This window comes from Trachurus japonicus, chromosome 8 (assembly GCF_045865225.1).
Source record: "Trachurus japonicus isolate A0001 chromosome 8, Traja_1.0".
Lineage (NCBI taxonomy): Eukaryota > Metazoa > Chordata > Actinopteri > Carangiformes > Carangidae > Trachurus > Trachurus japonicus.
The window spans coordinates 16270321-16285830 of record NC_140914.1 but is presented as its reverse complement, the minus strand read 5'-3'; the positions used below and the strand labels follow the sequence as shown (position 1 = coordinate 16285830).

The following is a 15510-nucleotide window of genomic DNA, read 5'->3' as shown; positions in this document are numbered from 1 at the left end:
ACCAGGGTGTAACCTGGAGGCATGTTAAATGTCTGCATGACTGCATATAAAACTAAAAATACTGATTCAGAAGTTTTTTTTAAAGTGTGGCCTTCAGCATCAGCTTCAGTGCTGTAAGTGATCTGCAGAGTTTAGATAAAACAGAGATGATATAGTTCACCTTTTACTTTGCTTCAAGAGAAGCTTCCACATCTGATGCTTCAAATAAAGTCAAATAAAACTGATAAACTTTAAATGACTGATACATTTTCAAATATTTTGTCAGATTACTTCATTTTTGATTGGTGGCATGTAAGAGTTGATGACTGGGCCTAAAGTTTCCATATACTTGATGATCATGCTGCTTTCAAGGTGTAGCCTATGCATGGTTACCTGAATTGATGTCAGCGCTGCGTGGCAGGTGTAAAAGTTTTGCTCTCTGTGTTGCAGGCACAGCGGGACCCGCAGGAGCTCTGTTACAGGTGATGGGACTGTGTGTAAGCAAAAAAAACAGAGCAAACAGATCTGCAGGGGCTAAATTAGTACAGTAAAAGATTGTGTGAAAATGTACGTGTGTTTGTTTGCGCTCTTTCAGTCTCGCAGAGGCACAGTGCCAAGGTATCAAGGCTTCACCTTAGTACAATGTGACAGTGCCAAGATTTGTCCTCAACTGGGCCACCCAGGAGGGCCGTGTAGTGGCCCTCCCTGCTGTTCCAGTGGTATTAACTCACACACACGCACACACACAAACTCAGGTCAGATATGGTTGAAATTTCATGCTCGTCTGTGTCCACTTCTTTGGTCATCACTTCTCAACTATAATTGTCATTACGATGGTTCTGTTGACATGGCCAGCACCTGCTATAATTATATTCACTGCACCTTTGGCACCTCTTTATTAAACTAAAACAGCGTTCCCAGTCTGATCTAAAGATAATTTTACAGGATTTTTCCAAGATATTTTCAGTGATAATATACCATATGACAGACGAATCAAACCCTTACCTGTTTAAGTCTGACCGAAATAGCTCTAATCATAGCACTTAAATGTATCTTCATAATCTATTCTATAGCCTATCTATATCTCATACTCGTCTTTTAGTATATAAATGCACTCTGAACATCAGTAACCTAATGCTGGCCCACAAATGTCTGTTGAAGATTACTCACAGGGTCTCATCAGTTTATCCTGCTTTAACCTCTTTACTAGTAAAAGGCTTTGATGAGGCAAATCACTCCCACTATGAGCTAAACATTTTATGGTTTGGGTTTTTTAGTTTAGAGTTGCGTTTTAAGTGATGCTAATAAAGAAGCTAGCAAAACACTGCTGTTAGTGAGTATTTAGCCAGTGTTTGAACACTGGCTCATTGGCTTCTGTACTGTACGTCGTATTGATTTCTTATCTCCTATTTTATCCAAATTAAACTCTATAAATTGGCACCTTTGCTCCGCCGGAGTTGAATCGCAAACCTTCAATCATTAGCTACTTTACCGACAAAAACAAGCTAGCAAGCGCGTCAACTTCAGCAGGGCTCTCAAGTCTCACGCATTTGGCGTGTGACACACGCATTCCCACCCGCTCACACGCCACACATTGTATTTCTCACGCTTTTAAATTACCACGGTGACGTCCACCAGTCGCTTTAACAGTGGAACAGATTTGAGCGCGCACTGATCACACGAGAGAGGTGAAGAGACAACAACACTGTTACCTGTTGTAGCCTACTGGCCTGAGCCTGTACCATCCTAAAACACCCACGACCGAGATTAACGAGTTAAAAAGCCGCCGACACTGATCACTGCCTGAAGAGTTTGAAAGCAGCCTCTTAACTTCATGAACGCAGCTCAAACCGACCCGGTGCCTCAGCACGGCGACCAAGCTTTGATAAACACACCGGACCCGCGCCGGTTTACAGTAGGAGCTTAATTAAAAAAAAAAAAAAAAAGCGCTCATCGCGGTGGAGCGGAGAACAGCGGAGTGTCCTCTGCTGCAGCTGATCAGCTGACATGTGGTCAAGACGAAGCTACAGACCTCTCACTGTCACAGGTGTCTCTCATCTCATTATTATAGACTTCAACCTCAGAGCTCTGTCCTCAGACTGTCCTGACCTGTCCCTGAACATCACACAGGGACAACATGGAGCTGCCTGTGTGATTGGTTACTGAGTTTTAATGTTTACATCAGGCTGCGTTCAACTAATCAGTCAATGCTACTGTGATTTATACAGTAATCATAGTGTAGTGGCAGGAAAGACCATTGCATCTGTATCAAATATTGTGTGTTGAACAAGTTCAACTTGAGGAAAAATGTTTAGGGTGTTTTCACTGTTCCTAAATGTAAAAATGGGTCACATTGGACCCTCAACATTATTTAAAGGTTAAATAATGTGTTACTTAAACATTTTTCATTGTGCTGTGCTCTAAAAATACAATAAAATAACAAAACTAGTGTAGAGTCCTGTATAAGTGCCCAAAATAAGTGATTTGAGGGCATCCTCCCCAAAATTTTGTGCGCGCTGTGCGCACAATAGCACATTCGCATTCACTGTGCCCCCTTCAATTTTTGGGTTGCATGATGCCCCTGGTTAACTTATTCCAGTCATAAATCATAAATATTTTTGTTTGAATGAATTTATGCGTCATTTGTCAGACATCCATCCCCACTTCAACCAAAACCCCGCTGCCGCTGGTAAAATCTCACTCTGAACTCACGTCAAAACTTGAGAGCCCTGACTTCAGTAACACGTCTAAACACGTCTACCTATTATTAAACCCTTTGAACCCAGCTGGGAGGAAACGTTTCATCCACAAACTTCATGAAAATTACCACTTACCAACATCTAAAGTATAAAATAACTTACTTTCTTCAGCATTTGGTTGTAAATTATCCAAACTGCAAACTTCAGGCATGGTGCACTCACAGCGGCAGCCATATTTAAAATATTGTCAGCAGTGAAACTAACCATTAGTTTGAATGTCAACTTGAACTATATTTTCTTGAAATTAGGAGAATGCTAAAAATAATTCCTCAGGACAACACATACTTTTCTATAATTTGCCAAGTGTTCTCCATGGTTGGTAAACCAGTCAACTGTTTTTAAGATTTCCCAGCACATGTGATGGGAACACACACAAAAACAGCTGAAGTTTAGTAGGCCTATTAATATTGGGAAAAGCTAGTCTTACTTGTATTTTTTCCCAGAATCATACAGACTATCTTTCAAATTTTAACTTTAGTTTTACATCACAACACTAACAGCAGCATCCAACGGCAAATTGTGAATGAAGAACACCTGCTTAAAACTATTGAGTTAAAATGCAGCACTGTCAATGTGGCCTTTTGCTGCATGTGAGTGGCTGCACTTGAAATACCCGCTTCACTGTGTGTTTATGAGTGTGTATGTGTGTTAGTGTGTACTGTCAAAGTGATAAAGGTAATGTGTGCGCAAGTTTGTATGGGGAGGGGGCTACCAAACTCAATGTCGGCGAGTTGGGGGCACATTCCTTAGTTGATTTAGTGGGCATTAAGATGAAGAGGAATGTGTCAAAGCTGTAGGGGCTTTAGCCCGCTGTGGTGTAAACTGGCTGGGAGGAGCTCCGAGGCTTTCTGACAGCTCAGACTGACGGATGACTGACACTTGGCTTAATGTGTGAAGGATGGAGAGCAGAGTGGAGTGGAGAGAGCCAGACAGAGTAAGGAGGATGGAGAGGAGGTACCTGATGGAAGAAATGTGGGAAGTGTGACTGAAGAGGACTGTTACACACTTCAGAGAAAGAAAGGGGAGATTAATAGAAGTACAACATCTAGGGATGGAAGCGCGTGGACTTTAAGGGCATGAGAAGAGATAAAGGGAAAGAGAATTAAGTCTAGTCAGGAGAGGAGGAGAGGATGCCAAAAGTTGGGATAAAGGAAGGGAAAAGAATGTGAAAAAGAGTCACATTCACCGTGGGACAAGGAGGGGCTGATCAAGAGAAAATAACAACTCAAGTCAAAAGGATTTCAGAGGCTTATCTTTATTTGCTCAAGATGGTTTGATAGTTGAAAGAAATACAGAGGTACATAGAGAGAAAATACAGAAAGATTCTTTTCTTAAGGTCGCATTTTATACAACATCGGTCGCTGGGTCAGTTGTGCAACTTTTGACAGATTACAGTTGATCAAAGGAAAGAAACACAAGTGTATTTTTTTTTTTTACCTCTTTCTTTTATATATTTATAACATATAAGTCATGTCTTAAAAACAGCTAAATCAAACTGCTTTCTTGACCCAACGTTATGAACTCTAAAGTGGTGCAAAAGCTTTCATCTAGCAATGTAACAGAACAAAATCAGCTTAAAAAAGCATCAGGTAAGAGGTGTGCATGTGAGTTTGTATGTGTGTGTGTGTGTGTGTGCGTGTGTGTGTATTGAAGATTATTTAGTCCTGAGACAGTGAAAGCGTATACAGTATGGTTGCGTGGTTCATGTCAGTGTGTTTCAGACTCTGTTTGTGTGTATGTGGGCTGGACTGATAACACTACTGCACCTTTGGAAGCTCCACACGGCTCACACATCAGACTGAACCGCTTCAGGGAATGTCGGGACAGAGGATTTCTTGGGGAAAAAAGCAACTTGAAAATTAATTTGGCTGCCACACGCCACATAATATTAAAATCTTAACTCAACATATAACTCTCCACTCCCAACTTATAACAGCAGTACACTTAAGAAGCACTAAAAATGAATGAAACAGCCAAGAATTATATTTTTCATCTTACCTCAACATCTACATTATAGGGAGCAGAGGTCTGTGTGGCGCAGGTCTGACTTGACCGACAAATGACACCACACACACACACTCAAGAAGTGAAAGAAAGGCAAACGACAGCCAGCGAGCAAAGAAATGTGGACTCACTTCCTCCTGTCTACGTAAACATGACTTATTCTTTCTTATTTCCTAAGTTCATCATCTCGCTTTGTAAATTCACAAAAGTGCAAACTCGTTCTTTGTCAGTCGAGAAGCATGCATCACATACAGCTGACACACTGTATACAGTATGTGACTCATTTACACAATATAATGAGTTGAGTGATCTCTGTCCTCGCTCTGATTTTCACACTCCTGCATGTTTTTGTTGACATAAAGCTACGTGACAGCACAGGTCAAGTCAAAGTGCACAAGATCAAAAGAAAGAAATGCGCAAAATGGAAAAAAGAAAAAAAAAAAGAGGCAGGAAATGAGCGCCCTGTAGTTGTAGATGTAAAACCCATGTCCTTTACCCCACATCGTCACCAGTTCCCACCCACCGACCAAAACTCTGATGCTGATGTTGCCCACCCCTGCTGGTGGAGCCCGGAGGGGGCCGACCTGTCACACGGTGAGAGAGATGAAGCTGTTGTATCTCTGGATGTTTCTCTTGAGGATCTCTGAGCACGGCCCCAGCACACGCTCAAAACGAGGCCTGTCCAGCTTCACACACTTGAGCGGACCGCGGGCGACTACGGTGGCTGCCCTGGGACGGTTTAGCAGCAGGGCAATTTCACCTGGAGGAGTCAGGAGAGGAGAAGGACATAGTTCATATCTGAACATCTGTGAAAAGAATCTACAGTATTAAGACATGTCTCTATTAAGTAATGTTTTTAAATTAAGACAAACATAATTATATGAAATGAATTGATCTCAGAAATATAACGATGAAGTAAATGATTCTTGTAGCTCTCTGATTGTCTGCTTCTCATTTTCATTTTTTCCATCCTATGAATCTGTTTTGGGAGACAACAGTCTGGCAACTAGCAGATCCTAAACAGCATGAAGTAGTTGCATGCTAGCAAAGAGGAACTTCCTGGGGAAAAGGACTAAATCACTGATGACAAGAGATACTTGTCCAAGTACATTTACTTGCATTTTGATTTATTGCAAGAAACATTAATAGGTATAGTAATGTCAATATTGGAATATAAATATATGTTGATTACAGCTGAGGTGATGAGTTGCCTGACCAATTATTCAACCAAAAGACAATGAATAGTCAACATGTTTAAATTGATTTACAGTATACTGTAAATCTTTTCTTTTTTTGCAAGGAAAAATTGCATCTACAATCCAAACTGTTTAATGACAAAAACTGCTAAAAAACTCTCTAGGTGGATATGAAAACACATAGCAGACATGCTGTTTTTCCACAGTTCATATTGATTTGAGTAAAAGGCTTCATTGGCCTAAAGCCACTCACCAAAGTAGTCAGAGGGTCCGAGGCGTCCAACTTCGACATACTCCTCATTGTCAGACCTGCGCTGCAGAACAGAGGCTATTCCCTGGAGACAGAGAAGAAAAGGAGAGTTGGAAGGAAAAAAAGGAAGAATAGACAGAGACAAGAGAAAGAACGAGATGGGAAGGAGAGAAGTGAGAGAAGGAGGGGGTGTTGGTGGGAAAGATGGAGGAGAGGAGGAGGGAGAGAAAAGGAGGAGTTATTTAGCGAGGGGCTGAAAATCATCGGGAGGATTAAGCCGAGGAAAAATTCCTTTGCTTCATAAGAAACACAGGTGCACAGGATTTAGGCCACTTTCCTGTGGGATGGACACCTGCTCTTTGGGGCGCGTCTGAACAGAAACAAAAAAAAAAAAAAGGAAAAAAAGACACACACTCATTCCAGCGGGTACATGATACAAAATCTGATCAGTTCTGCATTATTTCCTCCAGAGTGTAATAAATACAAACATCTAAGCCCGTTGGAGGCTGATCTGAGTCCTCAGTGTCTCCATCACATAATCCCCCTTTATCAGCACCAAGCTACAGAATGGAAACAACTGTTTTTTCCAAGACTGAGGGAGCTCCAATATAGTGTCCCTAACTGACCCCAAAACAATAACATAATACAAACTCAGTGTGGCTCAATAGCAGGTCCCTTACTTACTTACTTTCAGCGATATACCACACATTGACAGACACACAGAGCAATGCAAAAGAAAAAAGGAAAACACAGGCACAGATGCAGACAGAATGAAACAGAAATCCACACACACACATACAGTGAGAAACAGAAATCCACACACACACACACACACACACACACACACACATACAGTGAGAAAATCAACAGCTGATGACTGCTGGAAAGTTAGGCTGGATTCTATGACCCACTACGCTATGCATATTATGATCACCCACTAGTGTGTGTGTGTGTGTGTGTGTGTGTGTGTGAGAGAGTGACTCATTTAAAAAGTATAAGGGAGGAAATTTGATTTCCGCTCACTCTGTCCAACAGATGACAACAGTTCATGTTGTCGTATCTTGCAGCTGTTGACAAACTCTGTGTGTGTGAATGAGGACATGAATCTGAATATGTATCTCTGTACAGGAGCTATCACAGAGTGTTTGGAGATACCCAGTGCCCTACATTTCCACACTTTAAACATGGTGAGTGATGGAGATATGGATGTTTAGATTTCATATGTTTACATGGAGGTTAAATACTGTCTGTGCTTGCAGTGTCAACGTCTAGACATTCACATGCCCCAGACTTGAGCTGGAATTGGTAGCTAGTTAAAAAAAAAAAGAGTAAGGGAACTTCCCAGCTTGTCTTTGACCTCTTGATAAAACAGACTTGACCGTTCCAGCATCTTTAATCCTTCTCTGCGCTCTCTGCTCCTTGCTCTGACCAGGCTTATAATGCTAAATATGAATATAATGAGCCTTAATGAGAAACCCCCCAAACTGCCAGCAACTCACTGCAGACATACAAAGCTGAGACTGTGTTTCCCTGAAAGGGATGTGTGTAACTCAGCGAGTTTGTGCTTGAAATGGACTGTGGAGAAGTGGGGAATACGCTTAAAGTGAGTTAAGAACACAGTGTGAGCGTCACTTCCAAGTAACACCTGGCCGATGTGCTTGTGATGCAGTTACTGCAAGGCATGTGACACAGCAAGGGCAAATTTAGCTGCGGAGAGGGGGTCCCCTTCACCACTGTACATTAGAGCAGTGACACCAGAGCTGCTCTTGGCTGAAGATGTTGAGAATATACAGTTTATTTGTCACTCTTGAAAGTTGTCTCTTCCCAACAAAAGATTATAAACTGCACCGTGCTCTGCATGTATAACTTGGTGGTTTGAAGACAGGAGGATGTATATTGTTTTGTTCATGGATGACGATAGAAATTGAGAAATAGACAAAATGAAGTTAAGTTTCATCATATCTCTCCTGAACTAAACTTTGAGATGCACCACACTTAATCAAGTGTCAAAAAAACTATACAAAAAAACCCAATTAGCAATAATCTGAAAACTCGCTTGAATTAAATGAGGTTGTTTGATAGACAGAACAAAAGTGCACAGTCTATTGTCGGAAAATAGTTATTTGCATTTTTCACTGTTTCCGTTGGTGAGTATTATTGCGATTAATAGAAATGTGTGTCATATTCACATAGTATTATAAGGGTGTAGCTACCTGCACATATGTGTCATTTTATGTGCTTTTAAGTTGAGAGATAATGAGGATGACAGCCAAAATCGCAATCACTTGGCTCCTGAGTGAATTTTGGGTGATCAGGCCATAAAAATTAAAGATTAGCCAGTTCCAGTAGCTGAGCTGATCACCCAGGACAGTTATCTGAACTGCACTGAGCATGGGACTGTAGGCTACAGTAGAGAGGCAGGTAACTAGCTGCTACGCTGGGTCCTAGTGCTGCAGCAGGCCGCTGTCTAACCCAGCAGAAAAACCCTGGTGTTTCACAGTTTTGCTTTTGTGGTTGACCAAAATGCTACAATGCTGACCAATTCAGCTTTTCATGGCATATGAGACTGCAGAAAATACAGCCTGCATCACAAAGAGGGGGAAGGAAACTAATGCACAAAAACCCCTCAAAGGACTGACTCAAAGACGTGGGATAAATCAGCATCGCTGTTTTCCTCTCATCCTGAAATTCCACTCTCTTTAGGTCACCTTGGTAGCATCAACGTGACTGTGAGCTGCATCCAGCTGGGGCGCATTGTTGCACGTCATACCCCATCTCTCCCTCCGCTCATATTCTTTTTATCTCTGCTGTCGGCTACCTAATAAGGCATAAAAATGCCCCAGAAAATAATCATTTAAAAAAACACTCAACTACAGATAGTTAACCGTGGCTGCTAAGTGAAGGTTATTGCATTAACTTTTCATAAGGCGATCAAAGAGGAGAAATCCCATAAAATTATATAACTTTGGTCTGCCCCGTCTCTCATGTTTGATCTGGAGAGTAAATACTGCTGCAACCACTTTTAATGAACTTCATTACGCCGCACCAAACAAGCAGCTCCAGTTTAAAAGTGGTATTAAAAACATAGAGATGAGAGAGATGTGAATGGGGAGACACCCAGGGGGATGGAGTACTGAAGCTCCTGTGTTTACAACTACTTGATTCCTCTCCTTTCCATTCATGTCCAAACAAAGAAAGTGAGACAGTGCAGCACCGTGATGTACAGTAGTTCCTTAGTGAACAGGCCTCATCCAGTGTGGTCTAGATAACCATCTCACACTGTACCACCCCAGGGGCAGCGCTCTGTTCCACACATATTTCTTTTATAAACACTGGAGATCCTCCTCACCACGCCGGCCGACACAGGATGCGACAGACTGGCAAAAAAATAACAAAAAAATGGCATGAGGCACGAGGCAAATAAACAACAAGTATGAATGAACAAATGAATATTAAAGGGATAGTAGCATTTTTTAAAAGTGGTGTTGTATGATCTACAAATATCCCCTAAGTACTTTAATTGCAGTAGAAGACTCTCTGCACTCCTCCCGTTAGCAACGCCAGCCCATAATAGCCCTGCCCAGAGATTTACAACATACATTGTTGTGAATGGACCCAAAGAAACGGCCTATTTTCGTGGCCTAAAAGAGGTTTTACCTGAAAAAAAAATACACAGTTCCATTGTTCGCTATAATATAATTTTTTCCAGCCCTTCAAAGTGCAGGAAAAACGCAGTTTTTATTTGGACCTAACCAACTGCTGATCGGCGGGCGCTAACCCTGGGCCGGAGGGATACGTGAGTTGGTTAGGTCCAATTAAAAACTGTGTTTTTCCTGCACTTTGAGGGGCGGGAAAAAATTATATTACAGCAAACAATGGAACTGTGTTTTTTTTTTCAGGTAAAACCTCTTTTAGGCCACGAAAATAGGCCGTTTCTTTGGGTCCATTCACAACAATGTATGTTGTAAATCTCTGGGCAGGGCTATTATGGGCTGGCGTTGCTAACGGGAGGAGTGCAGAGAGTCTTCTACTGCAATTAAAGTACTTAGGGGCTATTTGTAGATCATACAACCCCACTTTAAAAAAAATGCTACTATCCCTTTAAACAAGTGGTAGAGAAATAAAGTGAGGGAGTGTGTGTAAACACAAAAGCGAAAGTAGGTTATCATCCCTATGAAGTCGTGCTGGTCATGTAACACTCCCTCCAGTGCTTGAAACCTACAGTAAAATACACACTCAAACCTAAACACACACCACACACACACAGCTTGTGGTGCCATGTCAAAGTGTAGCAAGAGAGAGACAGATAGAGAGAGAGAGAGAGAGAGAGAGAGAGAGAGAGAGAGAGAGAGAGAGAGAGAGAGAGAGAGAGAGAGAGAGAGAGAGAGATGGGGAAAATGAGAGAAGCTCAAACAGAGAAGGAAGAAAGGTGATATCCTGAGTGGCCTGTTCATGAGGCCACCCAGCATCAGCGGTGTCTGCACCTTCTCATTCAAAACGCCAACACACAGACACACACACACAGATCACTTTCTGTACACGCTGGACACCAACTGCTCTTCTCACAAGACCTGTCCGCCCGCTGACATGAGACGGCCTTTGAACCGTTTTCTTCAAAGGGGAAAATTAACCTCAAAATGGTTTAATCCAATTAAGACTTGTTAGTCTTCACCTTTGTTCTCGTGGCTCTACACTTACACTCAGACAAAAATGACTTAATTCATTAACTGCATTGATTTTCAGTCTATAAAAGTGTTAAACTCCATTAGCTTAATTGTATTTGTGCTCAAATATGGAGGTTACAGTAACAAGAGGTCTGTGACCCCCTGACAGGATTTCTCTGTCTCCGCCGGGACCTTTTAGCAGCTCTCAGCGTCATTACTTCTGTATGGGGTCATGTGAGACAAAACAAATTGAGATTGATGATTGGAGGAGAGGAGGGTGAACGCGTTAGATGAGGACAGCACGAGGACGAACAAACCTCTCCTGATTTTACACAATGAGACTAAATGGTAAAACATCGGGTTTCATTTCACACATTCAAAAAGATTCTGTGTCAGGTGAGTAACATGCTAAATAACACTAGTTTCATCTTGTTCTTAAATGTAGCTAATTTGGTTGTAATGTGTAGAAACTACAAATATTTTTATTACAAACTATCAAATCTGTTTAAATTTTAAATATAAATGAAAAGCAAATGATGAATTGTGTATGACTCAAAACACTCTGCTCTTGACTTAACTTATGGCCATTGTTAGCACGAGATGCACTCACCTCCACTTATTTATGGTTATTTATTAAATAGTAAAATTTGCATATTTTATAATCTTCAAATCTTGTGTGATTATTATTTTTTATTTCAACTGATTTATTGATAAAGGTGCATGCAAGTTGAAAAGATTAGGGGAGAGATAGTTGGTCTGACTTTTTTCTAAGTCATCTTAATCAGGGAAAAAGTGTGTTGGAAATGTTTCTTGGTTAACATAGAGACAGATAGTAAGTTTAATAGCTGACTCTTTCTTAACTTGGCTGATTAACAACTACATTTCCCCGCTGTGGGATGAATAAAGTACATCTAATCTAATTTAATCTATAATTAATATTACTGCTTTTACACACAGAGGAACAGCACATCCTCCACACTTCTGTCCTCTTTGATTTTTCACAAGTTTATTAATCCCTCCCTCGACACCTTTGCAGGGCACAGAAGACATGTACGCAGCTGAGTCTGAGTGTATGGGCACGAGGAAGAAAACAGTGTGCAGATGCATAAGCCCTGAAAAAGGGAGGGTAGGGATGTTGATAGAAGGGAAGGTGAGGCAGAGTCCTCACGGACCCCGGAGTTCTGTAAAGGCTTGTTTGTACAGTGTGAGAAAAAATGTAAACATGTCACTTTTCATTAGGGCCCCATTCCCCCAGGCAAGCAAAGAAAGTGATGTCTCTATACCTCCCTTTTGTAAATCCTCCCCATCAGCAGCATGTAATTAGTGATTGTGGGGTTTGTGTTTGGTTGATGCTCCGAAAACCGCAGAAACAACAAAAGAGGGTGAGAAGATACAGGACAAGAAGAAGATGGAGAAGGAGGAGGAGGAGGAGGAGGAGGAGGAGGAGTGTGAGAAATGGGAGAGTTTTTAATGGAACAAAGGTGGTTTGATCAAAAGAAACGAGTTGTGTGCACCTGAAGAAAAAGACTTACAGGAGGAGGATGTGCTCCAAGCTGTGATGAGCCTGATCTCACTTTGCGACAGACATGAAATCTCTCTCTCCCCCTTTACATGTGGTCCTTTTTGACTCAGCCTCGTCTCTAGCCGTACGTCCCTCCCTGCTCTTGTTGACTCATCCTTCTCCCTCTCTCTGTCTCTGTCTCTGTCTCTGTCTCTCTCTCTCGTCTCCCTCCCGGGAGGCTGGGTCTCCTGACCCCGTGTGAAAGTCGGCAACACACATTCCACCACAGTCCACCCTGCTCTGGGAAAGTCAGGCCCGGAGAGACGGAGAGCAAGGCAGGGACAGGGTGACAGAGAGAGCTTATTGGAGAATGAAAGATGGACAGGAGGAAGGGATTAAAGGGAGATATACTGCTGTTGGCTGATGGTATTAAAGAAAAAGCCGCAGTGGGGTAAACAATAAAGGATATGTTTGTTCAGGAGAGACTCTGCCTCTCCTCCTCAGTGATGAGTGTGGGTGTTTTGAGAAAAGATGAGCCTCACAGTATCTAATATGCCACACGGCAAACTGGAATTTGCTGGTTTCCTTCCCATTTCTCCTCCTTCTCCTCTGCCTCCTCCATCTCTCCATCCTGTAATCCCCCAGATTCTTCTGCATATTTCTGCCTTTCTCCTCTCTGGGATGTAAAAAGTTTCAGATTGATGAGTCATGCAGTGCAAACTGCTCTATTTGCGTCCTAAACCCCAACTGGATTCAGTTTCTGCATTTCAAACTGCTTTTAAAGGATTTTCTGAAGCTTCAGGAGGCTTCAAACTTGACCAACACTGGTCAGATAATGTGAGGTGCAATATATAAATATTTGGATCGGGAAGCATTTTTGTTGTTTGGCTTTCTAGTCTAGCATAAAATCAGGAATCAACTCTCAAGTTCAAAGTCTGACGAGTTTCAAATATTGCACTTCAAACATTTCAATACTTGCAATTACAAGTGTTAAAACACATCTGTTGTCAAGACAATACACTCTGTTTACTGCTGTAGCCTCACTTGGCTAATGGTGGTTTAAGTTTGTATTTGAGTATAATTTGTATATATTTCTGTACAATACACTTTGCCGAGTCAGACGTCTTAATTTATGACACTTTAATGTTACTTGTGGCCACAGTTGATGCTTTTGAGTAAAAGTTACACTGACTTGCTTTGATTTGAGAGGGAGTCTAAAAGTTATCATCAGTTAAGCCTTGTAGGAAGTGGGGTGTCAGTGAATTAAACCATTTAATCAGGATTAATCATATGAGTGTCCATAATTAATCGCGATTAATCACAAATTAACTGCATTTTTTTTTTTTTTTGTTTAAAATGTACCTTTAAGGAATATCTTTCAGATGTTTAATAATGGATAAATATTTTTGCTTTATGCAAATCTAACTTTATTATTCCTTAACCAAAACAACATGAAGGAGCCACCTGAGTGGTCACTGTTAGAAGAGCCCGTTCAGCTTGCGACTCTGAGCTGATTCATTTCCAGCGACTGGTTTAAACTGTGTGTCAAGCCAAGGGTCAGTATAAAAGAAAAAAAATAGTGCTGTTAAAAGGAACTTGCATCAACACATTATTACCCTTTTATATTTTTACATTTATATCTAAATTCTTAAAGTCAGTTCCTTCCTGCCAACATTTTCTCCCTGGTTATGCTCCTCCAGGGCTTTACTGCAGTTGCATTCAGCTCCTGCTGGTTTAAGAGCTTTGAGCCTTTTGCCTTCAGTGGTTTTTTGCAAGTAAAACACACGCTAAGTTGGACGGACTGAGAGTTATACATTAAAAGAGCCTCAACTGCTACAGTGTTGACACAACATGGATGTGAACATCCATAAAGTTTTAAGCCAGGACTTTAGGCTTAAGGGCTGCAATGTGGATATTTTAAGAGAGGAGTGCCTCGATGGATGAGAGGAGGATGGAGAGGAGATGGGGAGTGTTGTGTTGTAAAGGAGAGGAAAAACCTGCACAGAGAGCAATGCATCATTTAGAAACCTCCTGTGATTTAGCATTAGGTGGACATAGATTGGACTGGACAGACATAGGAACTGGCATGTGAGAATGACGGACTAACCTTCAAGTAAATCTGAGGGTGAGAGGGGAAAGTAGGAGGCAAGGACGGAACGGCAGCAGATTGCACCCCCGCCCCAATTCACAGAGCCCTCTTGACTTGACCCTGACGAAAGCTGTGTAAGTATGGAGTTAATCAAAAGTGTGGTAGGATGACAGGCAGGGGGCCCTTCATGAAGCTGCGGCAGGGGCCCCGGCTCCACAAAGCCAGCAGTGTTGGGGCGGAGGGGGGGGGGGGGGGGGGGGCTATTCTTTTGCACGGTAATAGTATTTGAGGGCCAGGACAGGGGAGCGCCATCGGGGAGTCTGTCTGCTGATGGCAATAAACTAGGATCTGTTCCGATCTCAGCTAAGAGCCCACCAACGTCTCCGCGTGATGACATGTACATCAACCCCCCGCGCCCACCTGACGACACGTACTCAGTCCCGGGCTCCCACACGTCAACACGTGCATAACTATCCTTGGTATCGTGACATGAAAGCTATTTTTAGCGAGGCTGATCAACAACATATTTTCACTAATGGTTTGTGTTGTAATGTTAATTTTGTGAAACATAAGTTATTTCTTGAGTATAAAGAAAAATGGGCTAATGATATCTGGTTTAAACCAAAGCTCAGAACCTATTGCCAATTGAAAAATGTATATTGTTCAGAACCCTATGTGACTTTGCCATTGGATAGATCCAAGAGATCTTTATGTGCCCAGTTGAGGGCTGGGATTCTCCCTCTGGCAATAGAAGTTGGTAGGTTTAACTCAGTACCTGAGGATGAAAGACTATGCACATTATGTAATTTAAATGTAATTGAGGATGAACTGCATTTTGTGTTTCATTGTCCGTTATATGACGAAGCCAGGCAGTTTTTGTTTCAGAAAATGCAAAATGTGAAACCGGAGTTGTTTTGGGTTGATGATGATGAGGTAAAGTTGGAATGGTTCTTCAGAAAAGAAGTCTTTACTATAGCTACTTTCATAAAAAGTGCCTGGTCAAAAAGAAAGAGTGAATTATTTATGTGAATTCCATGTGGTTTCTGTTTTTGTTTGGTTTTGTCTGTG

At 41.7% G+C, this 15510-nt stretch overlaps 1 protein-coding gene across 4 annotated transcripts in view; it reads right to left on the bottom strand.

Moving 5' to 3' along the window:
- Positions 1 to 3977: 3977 nt before the first annotated feature.
- Positions 3978 to 15510, bottom strand: part of prkar1b (protein kinase, cAMP-dependent, regulatory, type I, beta) — a 65340-nt gene continuing 53807 nt past the window's right edge. For all 4 annotated transcript variants that reach the window (XM_085784252.1, XM_085784251.1, XM_085784253.1 and 1 more), the window contains 2 exons: positions 6192 to 6273; positions 3978 to 5502 (listed from right to left, as the gene is read on the bottom strand). In XM_085784252.1, the coding sequence (XP_085640378.1) occupies positions 5330 to 5502; positions 6192 to 6273 (255 nt within the window). In that variant the 3' untranslated portion in view covers positions 3978 to 5329. The remainder of the gene's footprint in view (positions 5503 to 6191; positions 6274 to 15510) is intronic.